This window comes from Oculina patagonica, chromosome 11, assembly GCF_052425735.1.
Source record: "Oculina patagonica isolate OP01 chromosome 11, crgOcupat, whole genome shotgun sequence".
Classification (NCBI taxonomy): domain Eukaryota; kingdom Metazoa; phylum Cnidaria; class Anthozoa; order Scleractinia; family Oculinidae; genus Oculina; species Oculina patagonica.
Genome location: NC_135768.1, coordinates 4263076 through 4281495, shown reverse-complemented (window position 1 = coordinate 4281495; position 18420 = coordinate 4263076). Strand labels below are relative to the sequence as shown.

At 40.9% G+C, this 18420-nt stretch overlaps 2 protein-coding genes across 2 annotated transcripts; both read right to left on the bottom strand.

The window, feature by feature from the left end:
* Positions 1-1795: 1795 nt before the first annotated feature.
* Positions 1796-3049, bottom strand: LOC144630759 (uncharacterized). The gene has a single exon (XM_078489128.1). It carries the CDS (start codon positions 3047-3049, stop codon positions 1796-1798), a length of 1254 nt encoding a protein of 417 aa, XP_078345254.1.
* A 12845-nt stretch (positions 3050-15894) lies between these two features.
* LOC144631238 (uncharacterized) lies at positions 15895-16503 on the bottom strand. Its single transcript, XM_078489650.1, has one exon. The coding sequence runs from the start codon at positions 16426-16428 to the stop codon at positions 15895-15897; it is 534 nt and encodes a 177-aa protein (XP_078345776.1). The 5' UTR covers positions 16429-16503.
* Positions 16504-18420: the final 1917 nt, after the last annotated feature.

Genomic DNA, 18420 nt, shown 5'->3' with positions numbered 1-18420 from the left:
CTCTCTTTCTGAGTTTTCAACACTTTGCGAAAATGTGCCTTCGTTTTTCTCTGTTGTAACTTGAGAGTCAGCAGGAGCATTTCTTATTTTATTGAAAAAGGCTCTGATGTCTTCGCGTTTGACATAAGTTGTAATAATTGTAACGCTCAAACCAAGCAAAGAGATCCATTGGGTTGTGCTTAAACCGCGGGAAGCAGCCTCGGGTGTCTCTTCGGGAGCAGTTACCTTTTGCTTCGCAGCGGCAGATTTCTTTTCTTTGTCTTTTGCAATGATTGCCTGGGCATCAATCGCAGCTTTTTTCTGTGCTTCACGAGCCTGTTTTGTTTTTTCAGCTGCAAGCTTGCCAGCAGCCACTCGCTTTGGATTTTTGGCAGGCTTTGTTGCTGGAGTTGTTGAAGTAACTTGTTTCTGTTCTTCTTGAGCGATCGGAGTTTGTGATTCACGTTGTTCGAGCTCAGCCATTATATAATGAGAAAAAAATAATATTTAAATGAAAAATGCTCAGCAAACTTTCTTGGTCAGCAATTTTTAAGCATTGTTCAGTAATTACTTAGCATTTTCTTAGCATTTCTCAGAAAAATCTTCAGTAGTGTGTGTCTCCGCATCTTTGGAAGCACCTTTGGTGTGCGACTTTGTAGCTTCGTTTAAATCAATGTGCTTTGTTGTGATGAGCGCAGCATTTGCAACGGCAAGAAAGCGGCCGCATTTCAAAGCCAGACCGCCTGCCAAAGTGGACAGCTCTTTACTGATAATGTAGTCGTTTTTGAGTTCCTTTTGATAATCATTGACGTCCTTGATATTTACGGCCATACCAACGACTTTGGTTACAAGAAAAATAAAGCTGTCAATCAAGCTGTCGGTTGTTTTGGATCCAACGTATGCCTCATATCTCTTTAAGTACTTTTCAACTTCTTTATCTGTCAAGCGCTTCACCTGCTCGTGTGTCAGTTGCACACCGATTGCTTCTTTGGCTTTTCCTGTTGAAACAAGGATTGCAAGCTGTTCACGCAAAGCAGGAATGTCAGGGCCTTGAATGAGTGCCATAGCGCTTTCTGTACTTTCTGGTTCAGCTCCTAGCAGTTCCATTACGGAAGCTAATTCTTGTTCACTTGCAGCGTCCTTGACGCTCTCGGAACGGGAAGTTGCGAACGGGTCAGCCATTTATTACTCTAAAAAATATGTTCAATAAAAAAATTTTGTGCCGTAAGGGTGGCGATGAGAAATGACAAGATGCGAAAACTTATTTTTTTTTAGCTTTAAAATGATTTCTTTGTAATCCTCATTGGCAAGTTCGCCAGCGTAATCCTCAAAGATTGCCTTCGTGGTCTTGGCAGAGGGGGTGTAAAAGAAAACGATTGCCGCAACATTTTCGCGGAATGAGGAGGTTATGCTTGTCAATTTTTGAGTTAACACCCATAAGCTTAAACCTGCGTGGCGAGCAGAGAAAGCAAGATTCACCAACTCCCCTGTTCTTCCTTTTACATCTTTCGAAGCAGCACAGTCGTCGAGGATGATAAGCGTGTTCGTTCCCTCAAAAAGAAATCTTGAAAGCCTTAACAAAGATTCAACCTCGTGCTGCTCGCAAATTAAAACAAAAAATCGAAGATCTTCCTCAGCAAAGCGATAATAAGTCTTGTTGTGCGGGAAAGTCGGGCATATGAGCACGATGTAGTCAAACTTGCCTCGGAAAGGGCCACAAAGCTGATTGACCACGTACCTTGTTTTTCCTGAGTTCGTTGGTCCCACAATGAGGGCGTTGAAGGGTATATTGGCAGGATCCATCTTCGTTCGTATATTATAAAAGCACAGAATCTAACTGCCTGCCAATTATATTCAATTGGGCGTCGCTGATTAAGTAAATGTGGCAGTTCAAATTACCTGAGCCGCTTGCTTTCCTCTCTAGCTCAAGCTGGACACCGTCCTTTGTGTTCACAAGGCGCTTGCCGCTTCCGTGCATCGAGTGGTCAGCCATGGAACGCAGATCAATCAGAAGGCCGAACTTGTCTTCTGTGTAAAACTTTTGCAGGGTCATGTGCTGCGTTTTATTTTTTTCTTTCATGTAGAATCTTTTAACTTCTTCCCATATGTCCATTCCTTCGATGCCGTTGTTGTACAGCATGTTTGGCGAGCCGTTGACAGTGACGCTTACTTTTGTAAGGTCTGGGTTAATGTACTTTTCCGAGATCCTTGCACCTTTGGCATATTGCTCTATAAAAAGTAGCAAGATACCTTTTAGGGACCTCCTCTGAGGGTTGACCTTAAGATTCAGACGTGTGTCGGATCCTTTTGCAAAAGTAACAACTTCGGCACGCTGGATGTGGTCGTAAGCGAACTCTTTGCCGCCCGAGTAAGCGCTGAACGCCTCATCTGCAATTTCCTTGCTTCTTATCATCTCGTACTCCAGCTGGATGTTTGTCAGCTTGTATTTCAGTTTTGTTGCATCTGAGCCTCTTACAACATGTTCGGCTGCCGCGAGCTTCAGTTCGAACACAAGATCGTTGTATAGTGCCTGAGGATAAAATGCCCCGTGGTCAGTTAAAATCTGGTGATCCAGACGGATCCGGTATTTATTTCCATATAGCTCATTCAGCTTTTTTTCTGCTTCGACTCCTGAAGTTTTCTTATCGCCAGCATTTGAGCGAATTTTGTTGAGGTCCTCGCTCTGAATGCCCTCTGGCACCCTGTCGTCGCGCTCCTCCTGCGAAAGGAAAAAATCCTCAAATATTTTGTAGATGTCATAGCCAACCGTGTCCTGCACGACGGTGCCTTCATACTTTACAACAAACTTGTCGACTAGAGCTCGGCTGACGTTGTCAACCAGAAAGTTGTTGGCATGGCCTCCGCTCAAGTCGATGTTGAAGCGCAGCGCCAGCGAGCCAGGCACAATGACCTCGTTTTCGTTCAGCTTTGGCACTGAAACATACAACGTTTCCTCTGGATTGGCTTCAGTGCGGTCAAAAGTGATTCGTTTTACAGCTCGCTCGGCTTTCAGTGCGCCGAGGGTTTTCTCTACGCGTCCCGGTCGAAGGTTTTCTTGAACAGCATCCATCTCTCGATTGGTTTTATTGTTAAATTGAAAAGTTTAATTTGAAAATATATATAAATTACGTGATGGCAACAGGTGGTGGTGATTTTGGATACGAGGACCCTGATTTGGACCGAGATCTTGACCACAACAGTGATAACGATGATGAAGAGGAACAAGAGGTCGACACAACCCGACCATTTCAGCCCGGGATGGTATCCACACCCTACCATGGGGGTGAACAACATGAAATGCAAACGATGCAGCACGAACAGAGCGGGCTGCCAGACACATCCTACGTTGAAATACCTTCGTTGGGAAGCTTTATTCATCAAGATGACAAACCGGCAATGCTTGACAGAGCTAAAAATTTTATCAAAAAAAAATTCCCCAAAGTGAACTTCTCAAAATTAGGCCCAATAGGTTTTAGCAAAAAGAGTGGCAATGAAACTACAATTGTATCCTTTGGCTCAAAAGGTGGTGAAACCGAAATTTTCAAAAAAGACGGAACTGGCCTTCTCAAAAAATTCACAGACAAGTTTAAAGCCTCCCTTGGGCCAGAAGCAGAATCTCTGATTGCTCAAGACAATGAAGAAATACGAGAAACCAGACAAAGATTAAGAGAAGTTGAAATTCAACAACAACAGGCAGAAAGAATTAGCATGCAAAAAGAAAAAGCCGCCCAAGAAGTGCGAGATCTGAGAATAAAAATCGAGCGAGCTCAAGCCAAGATTGATCAACTTGGGTCAAATGTTGAAAGTCAATCAGAATTACGCGAGCTGCAGCAACGAATAAAAAACTATAAAACTGATTTTGAAAACGCAAAAAAAGAAGTTGCTGCTCTTGAAAAACAAGCAAAGCAGAAGGCAAAAGAACAAACACGAGCCGACCAACTAAGGGCAAGCCTAGCTGCCAAAGAGAGCGAAAGAAACACTTTGCAAGAAAGGCTTAACGAAACAAAAACTTTTGATGAACTTCGTGAGCAAGAAGATGAGCTCAAGCGCCAAAACGAGGAAGACAAAAAAATTATAGAAGATGAAAATGCCTCACCATCAGAAAAACAAGCCGCGGAAGAAAGAGTTGCGGAAAGAACCGAGCAGCTTGGACGCTTGCAACCACAGATTGCAGAAAGAGAAAGGGCGCTTCCACTTCGTGAGAGGATCAAAGAGATCTTCAAAAAATATGGCGTGACAGTAACAGCAATACTTCTTGCTGCTGGTGTCACGATTGGTTCTGTGATTGGCACCATTACAAATGCATTAAAGGCCACCGGCAAAGCGTTGGGGAAAGGCCTAAGCGATATTGGCTCAAAGGTAGCATCAGCTCTGCCTGGTCTCATTGGCTCGATTGCGAAATTTCTTTTCAAAACAGCTGGTCAAGTAATTGGATTTCTTGCAGAGCATACCTGGCTGCTTATCCTTGCTGTGGTTGCTTTTCTTGTTGAAAAATACATCAAAAAGAGACGTTAGCGCATAAGGGTGTAGAGCAAAGCTGCTGCTCCAACCGCGCCAACAGCGACAGTTGCTTTGTTTATTTCGTGTGAATCATTGGCTACGGCCTTCGTAGGTTTAGCGCTTTGCGTGCTGCTAGCTGGTGTTTCAGCAGCGCTTGCTGCAGGTGCCTGATTTTTTTTTGCTGTGGCGCTCTTGTGTATAGGATTTGAAGGGTGGCTGTTTGGTGGGTTGATTTTTGATTTTCCTCCCGCCATCAGTTTAAGAGCTGCTTTTTTTGTAGCTTTATTAACCTCATCATTCACTCCTAGTTTCATCCCAACAACAGCCTGCTTAAGCTGGTTATTGTAGCCAACAACGCTTTCTGTGTTTATCACCATACGAGCGGGCATCAGCCAGGCACCTGGGCAGACGGCAAGGTTAAGCCGAACCTTAGCCTCATCGATTGCGAGTTGGTATCTTTGGACCGACTTTGCCAGATCAGGTTGCCTTATAGCGTCTTCAACCAACACGAGGAACTCACTTTGCGCTTCCTTTGCACGGCCGCCTGTGCCAAGTATGCTACTTCGAACGTTGACCTGCGAACCCAAAATACAGTAGACAAAAGCCTCTATCGACTGGTTTACTCTCGACAAACCTGCCTGAGTCAGCCCTTCCGCGGCGTTAGGACAAAACCAGTCTGCCTGTGCATATGCAGCGTCGTCTGGCTCGATGTATTGAATCAAGTTACCTTTGCTTGCAGTTCCGCCTTCGTCCGAAAATTTATCGTAATCGGGATATTTTGCTCCAGAATTTTTCGGACCAATATTTGAGATCCAGATATAAACGTCACCAAGTCCGTGGTTTGCGCCTCTTGTGAAACGAAAATCGCTTGACGGGTCGACACCGAACTCAGCGCATATTCTTTTGTACGAAGCCACGTCGTACTTGTTGTCGAACTGGCTAAACGTTGGGTCGCCAGGCAAGGCACTTACGCTCTGAATTCCCCCCATCTGAAACAATATTCGCCTTATTGTGAAATAAACGTGAAAAAGGTAAAAATTTCGCACAACAGGCGGCAAACTGAGAGCTGAGTGTTCTTCATCAAAAATTTCACGACTTATCCCACTGCCTGTTGTCGCGCACCAGACAGCAAAGTTAAGTTGCTGAGGCCAGTAGCCCATATTTTGGCTAGCAAGCCACCTTTTTGACTCTTTTCCTGATGTATGCTTCAGTTTTGTTTTTTGAAAAATCTCTCTTAATTTCGTTGTGAAATATTGATCTGGTGTGACGTAGATGTTTATTTGGCTGTTAAATATTTTTTTCAAACTTGGTGCGGCTTCGTGAAATACAACCGCGGGAATTGGCAAAGATGAGCCTTTTGCGCCGCTTGGTGACAGCTGTTGTGGAAAACCGCCTGAAATTTGATTTACCCCCAGTGCTTTTTTCATCTCTGGGCTCCAATATTTGCTGTCTGAGCCAAAAACATTTATCAAATTGCCTTGCCCTGCCTTGTAATAAATGTCTGCCGTTGCTGTGTGGTTGTACGCGAACTCAACCTGTGCTTTAAATTTTGTTCGGTCAGCGTTTGGATATTTTGCAAGAAAAGGTTTCCATGCATTGTCTTTTGCCGCTTCAGAAATTTTAGTTGCTTCTGGGGTTTTCATCCACTTCATAAAATCTCTTTCTTTTGAATCAAGAAAAATTGATTGAGAAATGTCATCAGCTCTCGGAATAGGCGGAGCCATTTTATATTAAAGATTTATTTTTCAAAAGATAATTATAAAGATGGTTGTGCTCACTGTCACCACAACAGAAAATCCTCACACTGTTTATTTTGACCAGCCTATTCCAAAACCAAGCTATATCCGGCTTTTAAGTTGTTCTCTTTACAACAGCTGGAATAGTTTGGAAAAGGATGGAATAGTTTTTTATAAACAAGCGAACAAGGAAGAGAAGGCGCGTTATATACGGCAAGGAAACTACTCACTCGATGACATTGGAAGTATTTTTGAAAAAGGATTTCCAGAGAAAAACATGTTTTCTGTAACAAAAGGCATTACAGGTCGTTCTTTGATAATAAGAGCAAAAGAGCCCAATTTAAAAACTATTGGACTAAATGAAAGTCTTATTAAGTTCTTTAATTTGCCTGGGTTTGAGAATCACGCAAGCATTGAAAAAGAATATTTTGAAACATTTGAGATAAATAATGTTTCAAATCCTAAAAATTACTTTATCGACTGTGACCTTATCGACAAGCAACAAAGCTTGCTAAATGGTAAGCCAACAAGCCTTTTAGCGTTTTTTGACATACGTGGAAAACCGTATGAAAAAGTTTGTTACCAAAATACACATCTTAACGTCTTGCGCGACGTTTCTGCTGAAGAAAATGTATCATCTCTGACTCTTTCGATTAGAGATGAAAATGGAAACCCATTCGATTTTAACGGCACAAATCTTACATATGAGCTGGAATTTAATTAAATTAAATACAAAAATAACTTTTATGTATAAGACCATGTCATCTGCTAATGTTCTTCCGAGTGCCCCTGCTTATGGTGTAAGCGAAGAAAACAGCGTAAAACAAACACTGTATCCAGCTTTGCCAAATCAACCAGAAAACTTTAGGTTAACAAAAATCAATCAAATTTGTTCGGATTTTGACAAAGAAGTTGCTAAATACCGAGCTGTTTTGAAAAAGTATAAAAAGGTGAAGTCTGTTTTCCATTATTCCGCAATTTCAATGGGTGGTTTGTCCAGTGTTCTCTCTGCTTCCAGTCTTGGCACCGCGGTAACGGTCGTTGGTTTGCCGGTAAGCGTTCCTCTCGCTGCATGTGCTGCCATTACAGGCGTTTTGTCTGCCGCTTTCACTGGAGCAAGTAAAAAACTTGAACCAAAAATTTTGAAAAATAATGAAATTACTTCGCTTGCTGTTGCCAAACGTGAAACAGTCAATAGACTTGTTTCTGCCGCTCTCATTGACAATAAAGTTGATGACAAAGAGTTCCAAATTATTTTGGATGAATATTCTCGTTACATGGCTCTCAAAGAGACTGTTCGCAGGCACCTTTCAAAAAATTTAAGCCAAAAAAAGCCATCTCCACAGCCGGACATTGAGAAATTGAGAGAGGAAATTCGACAACAAGAATTAGATAGGTTAAAAAAAAGAATATCAGCCGAGTCGAAATCAGATTTGAGAAAATAAACACTGGATTTAATCTGAGTGTTCAGAAAAATAAAATTAACGCATGACACAAATCGTGACATTGTGTTACACACAGCGTGACATTGTGTGACACAGAGCGTTACAGTCACGCGTGACGTTGCGTGACAGGTCAAACGAAAGGGCAAAACCCTGGTCGGGGGGTGCTCGTTGGCTGTTTCTTGCCTAGCCCCGGCTAGGACTTTTTCCCCGCCGCTGACAAGGCGGCTGTCCCTTGCATTTTTACCTCTGCCGAGGTTTGAGTTCCCGAGGGATCTCTGAGCACCCCCACGTTATCAGTAGGGCCGAGGCGGGTTCACCCAGGGGTATCTCCCACTGAAAGGAGTCCCCCTATACCCCGTAATTCACCATCCGCACAAGCCATTATAACAGGATTCAAGTGGTTGGCCATCCACTACCTCCCTTGACTTCACCAGAATTTGTGAACTAACAAAAAGTTACGGCCGCGTTAACTTATATATAGTTCACTTTGTCACTTTTTTCACTTGTGGTACCCTTTTCCATGTCATTCACCTAAATTTTGCAATATTTGAGCAAGTGCGCATGCGCTTTTGGGCATCAGGATGATGTCATCATTAATTAGACACTTGGTAAAGTTTGGTAAATAGGCTAAAATGTTGGTGCTTTTCCAAGCGATTTGCTTTATTTTAACCGAACTTTCTACTCCCGTTTGGCAAAATGAGGTCAGACAGATAACATATCAAGTCGTGGATGCAATGCTTGAAGCGGAAAAAAAATAAACAGGCCCGATTGAGTCCGATGTTTCGGGAAAGTTCTTTCGATCGATCGATAAACTTCTGTGATCAAATCCTGTTATTTCTCGATTTCTTCTCTTCGCTTCACTTCGCCAGCTTCTATGGGGGCACAAAAAATTACAGCGCGTTAGCTGAGCGTATTTTTTTTGTAATATCTGTTCTGTTTCGCTTTTTATCGGCCCAAACACTAAATCCTGATTAGGCAGCCATGTTTTTTCTTTCTGCTCGTCCAAGGGCCTGAGAACTAGAAATATGGTTTCCAGACTCTCTCTGAAAATGTCACGCAACTCACGTAAGCCGCTCGCGATTTTGCGTGCCGCTAGCAGGGCAACCATTTTTCTGTCAAAAAAAACGTTTTTGCACTTTGTCAGACAATTTTTTGCATGTTTTTAACACGTGTTGTTTGTCAAAAAGTTTGCAAGAAGCTTTTTGTCAAATGTTTTTAACAATTCGATGGTTTCTTCTCTTATTAAATAGTTTTCCTTTTTTGAGTTTTTCTTGTAATTAGGACGCATAAAGTCTTGTTCTTTTGTGTTGTTTGAGATTTTTTTTGGGCATGTTGATATGATTGATTTCCTTCCTTTTCCCATTTTATCTTTATTGGGCATTTGTTCAATTGGAAAATAAATCTAGCGCACTATGTTGCTGCGGGCCGTTAGAGGTGCCGCCGAAAGCCTTTTTTGTAACTCGTGGCGCAAGAGGGATAAAAAAGCGGCTTGCGATCCGCACTCAAGTCTTTTTGTCAATTAAAAGTTTGTATTTATAAGGTAATAATGCAACCAAACAACGACTGGTACACAGTGGGGTCAAGTGAAACTGCTTCGGGAAGTTAAAGCAGTCAAAGGCCTTTTTTTTGTTACTTGTGGCGCAAGAGGGATAAAAAAGCGGCTTGCGATCCGCACACACACATGTACGTTAGGAGTTATGGGCGCACACACATGTACGTTAGGAGTTATGGGCGCAAACCCCGCAAACCGTGTGACAAGGAGCGAGGCGAGACTGGGCGAGCCGAGTGAGTTGTCACACGGTTTGCGGGGTTTGCGCCATAACTCCTAACGTACATGTGTGTCGGAAACACGATTTAAGTGTACTATTAAATCTGAGACGTATTGAACGTCAAGGTAAATTACCCGGGGGGGGCACTCCCTTATTAGGGCTTAACGGGGACGTGCGGCCCGATAGGGTATGGTATTCAGGCTTTTCTGCCTTGAACGGGGTATATATTTCACCCCTTTTTGTCTTAAACGGGATATCTTTGCATGCACCAATGTCAAACAGGATAGGCTTATCTGCCTGCAGAGGTGTAACAAGCCGAATTTTCACAAATTCTTCCGTATTGCTGAGTAACGTTGATTTCGGCATTGATACTTAGCTTAATCAGTTCACAATCACTCACAACAAAGCCAGTGAGGTACTTGTTTATGTCTTAGACGGGGTATCAAAAATTGGCATTCTGTCTTAAAAGGGGTAGGAAAATCAGGACTTCGTTTCTTAAACAGGGTCAGGGTTTAGGAGGCCGGGCCACCCCTCTCTACCCGAAATTATGTCGAGTTCCCCCCCCCCCAGGTATTTCCTTTTTCCTCCCTCCCCCTCCCCTCCCAAATAAAACTGACTTATGAAAGCCTTTCAAGACAAATTCCGCAGCCAATGGGTAAAAATCCTATCCAAAGTCAAGCAAGAAACTATACAAAAACAAAACGAAACAAAAACCCTTTTACTAAAACAACAACCAGAAATCCAAGGTCAAATTGTTTTTCAGGTTAATTTGTTTACAACCTACATACATGTACACTTCCTTTAAAATTCATCCAAAGTCAATGACCCATATTAACACGACGGAAACGAAAAGAAAGCAAAACAATTAAAATATCGACACATTCATGTACGTGAGCAGAAACACACTTGTTTATCTTGGCCTTTATTTTACTGTGATAATGCCTTATTTGTGATGATGCGTATCCATTTCACTTGCAAAATGTTACAAAATGTTGTCTTCAACCGCTTGTTCATAACTCGGAGGCCGAATTTCGGGGACATCTTTCCAAAATCCCGCGTCCTCAGCTGAATAAACTGCATCAGTGATTTTAACAGCAGTAAAATAATCAGGTAAGTCCAGTGATGAGGCTTCAATGACAAACGGCCGACCATAAACAACATGATTATATGGCAGTATGGGAACGGGAGATGACTCGATTACCGTAATGTTATTGCATTAAATTCGATGTTTTGCAAATATAATGTGACGGTGTACTGATAATATCGTTAATATCGGGAGGATTTTACGTTCTGTTCGCTAAATTCTCATCGCTATATCGAGAATATCGTTATATCGAAGATCGTTATATCGGGGTTCCGTCCCATACATTTTACTGTAACTTTTGCCAGGACATAGAATATTTATCGTTATATCGGGAATATCGTTATATCGAGGATCGTTATATCGGGGTTCCACTGTAGAATGAACTTGAGTTCTTCAAAGAAGTTGAGATGGATCGATCTTGGGAAGTTCTTTAGGATATTTTATGATTCCAACGAACCGACAGCTTCAGAGAGAAACCTCGCATATGATATAATTATGTTGTGAGTATAAAAAATCTTCTATCTTTTGTGTTTTCCTGTTTTAAAGCAACTGCATTCATGTCTCCTGCATGCAGTACCATCGCTATTGTTGTCATTTCAAGTGTTGAGGCGGCGTTTCAGAAACATCTTCTGTCCAAACTTCCGCGTCCACAGATGAACAAAGTTCACGAAAACTTTGAATAACAGCAAAACGATCAGGCAAATTTACTGAAGAGGTTTTAACAAACGGCATTACCTGGCTTTGAAATATATGTGGGGAACGTTCAAATCTGCCGCTAGATCTGAAAAAATTGAGGAACCTGGGATTGAAATGCAGTTCGCATCTCCCTCACCCCTCACCCGATCCGAGTTTTGGCAAAGGCACTCGAAATAATTGCTAAAGCTTTCACTCGCTGGCAGTTAATATCAAACCGTAAGGAATTTGTTATGACCTTCCATGCAGTCTTGTGTTTACGATAATTCCTTATTTGTGATGATGCGTATCCATTTTACTGCAAAATGTTGCAATCTAGAGCAACCGCTTGTTCATAACTCGGAGGTCGAGTTTCAGGGACATCTGTCCAAAATTCCGCGTCTACAGTTGAATAAACTTCACCGGTATTGTGAACAGCAGTAAAATAATCGGGCAAATCCAGTGATGAGGCTTCAATAACAAACGGCCGACCATAAACAACATGTTTATCGGGCAGTATTGGAACGGGAGAGTTTTCCAAATCTTCGGCGGGGATCGAAGAGATGACAACTTCAGGAGGCGGTGTTGAGCTGTTTTTTCGTCTTCTACAGAATGCTGTCAATATGCTGAGACCAAGCAAAAACAGCAAAGTAGCAAGGATCGCCAACATCGGCATTACTATCGGTGAACGCTGTTTGCAGTCAGGGCAATCTTTACGCAGAAATATAACAACCGCAAAGATAGCCACGCTCCCACTAACGCAGATTAATGCGAACAAAAAACCAAGCAGTTTTGAATTCTTTGACAATCTTCGCGCTTCTTGATCTTCAGTGACTTGTTCCTCTGCCATACTCAAACCCTTACTTTGGTGGCATCGATTCAACTGAATGATCAGATGATTCGATGGTTTGTGCTTATATGATGTTCGTGCCAGCTGCCGAGCATTGGTTCGGAACAAACTGATTGCTCGGCCAGAACGTCATAACTAAAGAGAGCATAAGTTATCATCCCTGTACGGAAGACATTCAACCATGCATTGTTAATGTTTATAAGGTCTTCGCGGCCTTACCATTAATATATGATATTATAATGCACGACATTTTCGAGGCAGTGCCATGACAGAAGTGTTCATCAAAATCAAAGAAATAACGAACTTTAAGAGCCATAAAAATAAATTCTCGATTCCAATCAAAATTAGCCGACCTTTAGTCAGAGCGGAAACACGATTTAAGTGTACTATTAAATCTGAGACGTATTGAACGTAAAGGTAAATTACCCGGGGGGGGGGGGCACTCCCTTATTAGGGCTTAACGGGGACGTGCGGCCCGATAGGGTATGGTATTCAGGCTTTTCTGCCTTGAACGGGGTATATATTTCACCCCTTTTTGTCTTAAACGGGATATCTTTGCATGCACCAATGTCAAACAGGATAGGCTTATCTGCCTGCAGAGGTGTAACAAGCCGAATTTTCACAAATTCTTCCGTATTGCTGAGTAACGTTGATTTCGGCATTGATACTTAGCTTAATTCACAATCACTCACAACAAAGCCAGTGAGGTACTTGTTTATGTCTTAGACGGGGTATCAAAAATTGGCATTCTGTCTTAAAAGGGGTAGGAAAATCAGGACTTCGTTTCTTAAACAGGGTCAGGGTTTAGGAGGCCGGGCCACCCCTCTCTACCCGAAATTATGTCGAGTTCCCCCCCCCCCAGGTATTTCCTTTTTCCTCCCTCCCCCTCCCCTCCCAAATAAAACTGACTTATGAAAGCCTTTCAAGACAAATTCCGCAGCCAATGGGTAAAAATCCTATCCAAAGTCAAGCAAGAAACTATACAAAAACAAAACGAAACAAAAACCCTTTTACTAAAACAACAACCAGAAATCCAAGGTCAAATTGTTTTTCAGGTTAATTTGTTTACAACCTACATACATGTACACTTCCTTTAAAATTCATCCAAAGTCAATGACCCATATTAACACGACGGAAACGAAAAGAAAGCAAAACAATTAAAATATCGACACATTCATGTACGTGAGCAGAAACACACTTGTTTATCTTGGCCTTTATTTTACTGTGATAATGCCTTATTTGTGATGATGCGTATCCATTTCACTTGCAAAATGTTACAAAATGTTGTCTTCAACCGCTTGTTCATAACTCGGAGGCCGAATTTCAGGGACATCTGTCCAAAATGCGGTGTCCACAGATGAATAAGCTGCATCAGTGTTTTTAACAGCAGTAAAATAATCAGGCAAGTCCAGTCCATTATATGGCAGTATGGGAACGGGAGAGTTTTCCAAATCTTCGGCGGGAATTGAAGAGATGACAACTTGTGGAGACAGGGTTAAGCTGTTTTTTCGTCTTGTACAGAATGTCGTCAATATTTTAACTCCGAGCAAAAACAGTAATGTAGCAAGAATCGCTAATATCGACAGTACTATCGTTGGACGTTGTTTACAGTCAGGGCAATTTTTATGCATAAGCATAAAGACTGCAAACATAATCACGCCCGCACTAATGCAGATAAATGCGAGAAAAAAACAAAGCCGTTTTCCATTTTTTGACAATCTCGGTGCTACTTGTTCTTCAGTGACTTGTTCGTCTGCCATAATCATACATTTGGTGGTACGATTCAACTGAATGATCAGATTATCGTGATGCTTATATAATGTTCATACTAGCTGCTGAGCGTTCGTTCGGAACCATGCATTGTCAGCCATGTATGAAAGAAGATTCAGAGCGGAAGACTATTCTATGCTTTAGGGACTTAAGTAAAACTTATGTATTATTAGTCATCCGGTCCATGAAGCCAGTGGGTTAAAATTTATCCAACGTTTATGATCCATAACACGAAACAAACAAACAAAAACAAACAAAATATCGACGCGTACATGTACGTGAGCAGAAAGACTCTTCTTCACAAGTGGCAAGTGTCACAAAAGTATAAACTGACGGGCAAAAACATTTATATAGTAAATAACATCAACTGGTTGTTTTTTTGGTATTTTTTCTGGTGGTGTTTCCTCAGAGTTTCCTGAGTTTTCGATACCTATTTTGAACTGCTTTCCACAATTCAGAATTCTTTGGTAAATTAATTAAATAGTCCCAAAACGTGACCAGAAAAATCATGATGTAATCTTGTTGTGACGAAATAACACACACCAGTTTCAAGCAGCACGTGATTTTACTGATCAGAGCGGAAGTCTTGAGTAGTTCGAGTTTTCCTGACTATTGAGAAAAGTACTGAAAGTTTAATTATTAAATACAGTACAGGAAATACACTCTTTTTTATTTAAGAATATTGTTTTTTCGGCCCAGGCTGAATATTCTTATTTTGCTGCCGATGTTAGGCTGAAAAAATACTTGTGAATATTCTTAGATTTTAGCGTATGACATTTCCATTTTGACATGTACTGTTCATCCAACTGTAAGCATCGAGTATCCTTGGAGGTCAATGCAACGCAGTTTGCAAGAGACTGGGAAGAGTAGTTCGAGTAGTTTCGAGTTTTCCCTACTATTTAGAAAAGTACTGAATGTACAGGAAATACTGTGAGATATGGTTCTATTTTACTTTTACAAACCAAAGATAATCATGCCACTCGAAGCGTAGCCTGGCAGTATCTTAACCCTAGTTCTTTTAGAATAAAAATAAGAACATTTTGTCCAACAATTATTGGATGCTATTACTGGAGTGATATTCCTTTATCTATACGCAAAGGCTAACTAGAATAACGGTCTAAAAGAGCGCTTTACCGATATTATTTTGCTCAGTACTAATCTGTGTTTCGTCATTTACTCTCTTGTTGTTGTCTTTTGTAAGTTTAATTTAAAGCCCATATAATCAGTTTTACATTAGTTCTTGCCCGGCTCCATTTTGTCCTGTACATAAACTGTACTATTGTAACAGAATTCATTATATGTAGAAAGAAAATACCAAAAAGCTATAGGTAAAGAACTTAAGTTGGGACAAACAGTAGGCTGGTGTTAGCTCATAACAAAATATCAGTTTACTTTACGATAGATGATAGATAGTTTATTAATACAACTTCGCAACCCAAAGGTTGAATTATGCTATATTTACAAATTTATAAAAGCGATAAAAACTTGTACGATACAATGTAAAAAATTAAAAAACTATACAAGAGTTAACATACTTTAGTAGAATGAACTTGAGTTCTTTGAAGAGTTCAGATGGATCGATCTCAGTTAATAGGATATTTTATGATTCCAACGAACCGACAGCTTCAGAGAGAAACCAACATAGATTGTGGTTATAAAAAGTCTTCTATCTTCTGTGTTTTCCTGTTTCGAAGCAAATGCATTCATCTCTCTTGCATGCAGTACCGCCGCTATTGTCGCTTCTGTCCAAACTTCCGCTTCCACAGATGAACAAAGTCCACGAAAACTTTGAATAACAGCAAAATGATCAGGCAAATTTACTGAAGAGGTTTAAACAAACAGCATTTTCTGACTTTGAAATATATGTGGGGTATGATCAAATCTGCCACTTGATCTGGAAAAATTGAAAAAAAAAATTGAAATGCAGTTCGGATCTTCTTCGCACGACCCGAGTCTTGGCAAAGGCACTCTTTATAATTGCTAAAGCTTTCACTAGCAGTTAATGTCAAACCGAAAGGATGTTCTTATGGACCTGTCATGCAGTCTTGTGTTCACGATTATTCCTTATTTGTCATGATTCGTATCCATTTCACTGCAAAATGTTGTCATCTAGAGCAACCGCTTGTTCATAACTTGGAGGTCGAATGTCAAGGTCATCTTTCCAAAATCCCGCTTCTGCAGATGAATTAACTGCATCAGTATTTTGAACAGCAGTAAAATAACCAGGCAAATCCAGTGATGAGGCCTCGATAACAACCAGCCTACCATAAGCAACATGTTTACCAGGCCGTATGGGAGCGGGAGAGTTTTCCAAATCTTCGGCGGGGATCGAAGACATCACAACTTGAGGAGGCAGTGTTGAGCTGTTTCTTCGTCTTCTACAGAATGCTGTCAATATGCTGAGACCAAGGAAAAACAGCAAAGTACCAAGAATCGCCAACATTGCAACTAATATCGGTGAACGCTGTTTGCAGTCAGGGCAATCTTTACGCAGAAATACAACAACCCCAAAGATAGCCACGCTCCCTCCAATGCAGATAAATGCGAATAAAAAACCAAGCAGTTTTGAATTCTTTGACAATCTTGGCGATTCTTGACCTCTAGTAACTTGTTCCTCTGCCATTATCAAACATTTACTGATATCGATTCAGATGATCGTTATTATGACTTCCTGCTTTATAATATGATGTTCGTGCCAACTTACATCTGTTTACATGCATACATCAAGACTACATCACTTTTATTAACCAGTTTTATTGGCCGGGCATTCGTTCGGAACGACCTAAATGCCCAGCCGGCACGTCATAAATGAAGAAAGCATTTTCCACCATGCGAAAACATTCGACCGTGACTGGTTTCCACGGCCTTAGCATTGACAAATCAGGCAGTGCTATGACAAACACTTTTAGAAAACTAATTTTTCAACAAAGCAGTCTAAGCTACAAAAAGACAGACTCGATTTATTTCAATGAAGCCGACCTTTACTCAGAGGGGAAGTAGATACGGTTGATAAGACCGGCTGAGACGTATTGAACGTGAAGTAAATAAGCAAATGAAGTTAACTTATTACATACAAATCCCATGCAGTGGGTTAAAATTCTATTTAAGATTTCTATTTTGGCATAAGCATACAAAAAGAAAGGAAACACAAACCCTACTGCTACCAGCAAAAATATCGATACCGTAAACACCGATACGTACGTGTGTATGTTAAGGTCTAATTGTTTTTCAAGTGTTTACAACCAAATGTATAGGTTAACCGCTTTAACCTGATGATAATAAGACTCATAATCACTGAAACAGTTTAAATCCATTTATTAGCAATCATGAAGAATAAATTCAAACTGTTTTTATGTGATTGTAAGAGTGTTATCTTTAGGTTGAAAAAAAAATTAACCTACAATGGTTTAAAAAATGAACCTGAAAAAAAGTGACCTCGGCATATACAGGTATACGTACGTGAGCAGAAAGACACTTGGCTTTACATACGTGACGATGTCCATTATACAATAAGTCAATAACCGAGTAGACACAGCGGTCAAACGCCGCGCGCGTGCGCAGTTCCCACCATAAACAGCTCCAAACTTCTCCGTGCAAACCTTTTAAATTTCCGAAAACTTTTGCTTTAAAGCCAAAAGTTAAAGCCGTCCCTGGAAAGTTACGGTTTAAACACTGCTTATGCACTGGAAATTTGATAATTGATCTCCACTGAGTTTCCCATCTTGAAACTATTTTCTTTCATCGTACTATTTCTATAATAAACAATTTCCTATAAAAGTTTGCACACTTTCGAGTCAAATTCTTAGAAAAGTTCGAGGCGCCGAAAACCGGAGGTGACGTCATTTTTGCGTTTGACAGCTGTGAATCTATAGAGGACGTAGACAGACGCATAGATGACGTCACTGCGTGGTGCGGACAGAGCTGTAGCTGAATAATGAAATAGCTACAACACTGGTATGCAGCAGAGAACGCGGTCAACATTTTGTGTGAGTGACTCAAAATAACCGAAAATGGCACTTGGAGTACAAAAATGTTCCCGGTTGGAGCCGGATGCTACCGGATCACTATAGGCTAGCGCCTTGGCGCTCGTGCCGCGTTATCGGAAAACGATCACCCTTTTTCTTGGATCCGCTCACTGCTTCTAATAGTAGACAACAAAAATTCCAGTTAAAAAAACAAAACTAAAACAAGTACAAAACTAACCTGTCACAAACAAGCCATCATTGTGAAATCAACGTCTTCATATGTTTGTTCAAAACATGACCACGAACGACCATGGTAGTACTTAAGCACAGTTTCCGAAATACTATGTGATCTATATAACTGAACGTTCTCTGACAAATTTAAGTTAAGGAACTAAATTAAGCTGGAGCAAACAGTAACCAATAAAATATAAAATCAGTTCAGTATAGCTCGTGCTGTTTGAAGAAGTCACCGAGATGAAATGTTCTTACGATTTCTTTTTCTGAATCTAATTACGATTCCAACCTTCACGAACAGATTAAATCTTAGTCAACCTTGCATATTATCTTATATTACCTTGCATATTGATTCCAGTTTAATACACGACCCCACAAGCATTGTGCTTTAAACCCCTATCGTGTTTAAATAAAGG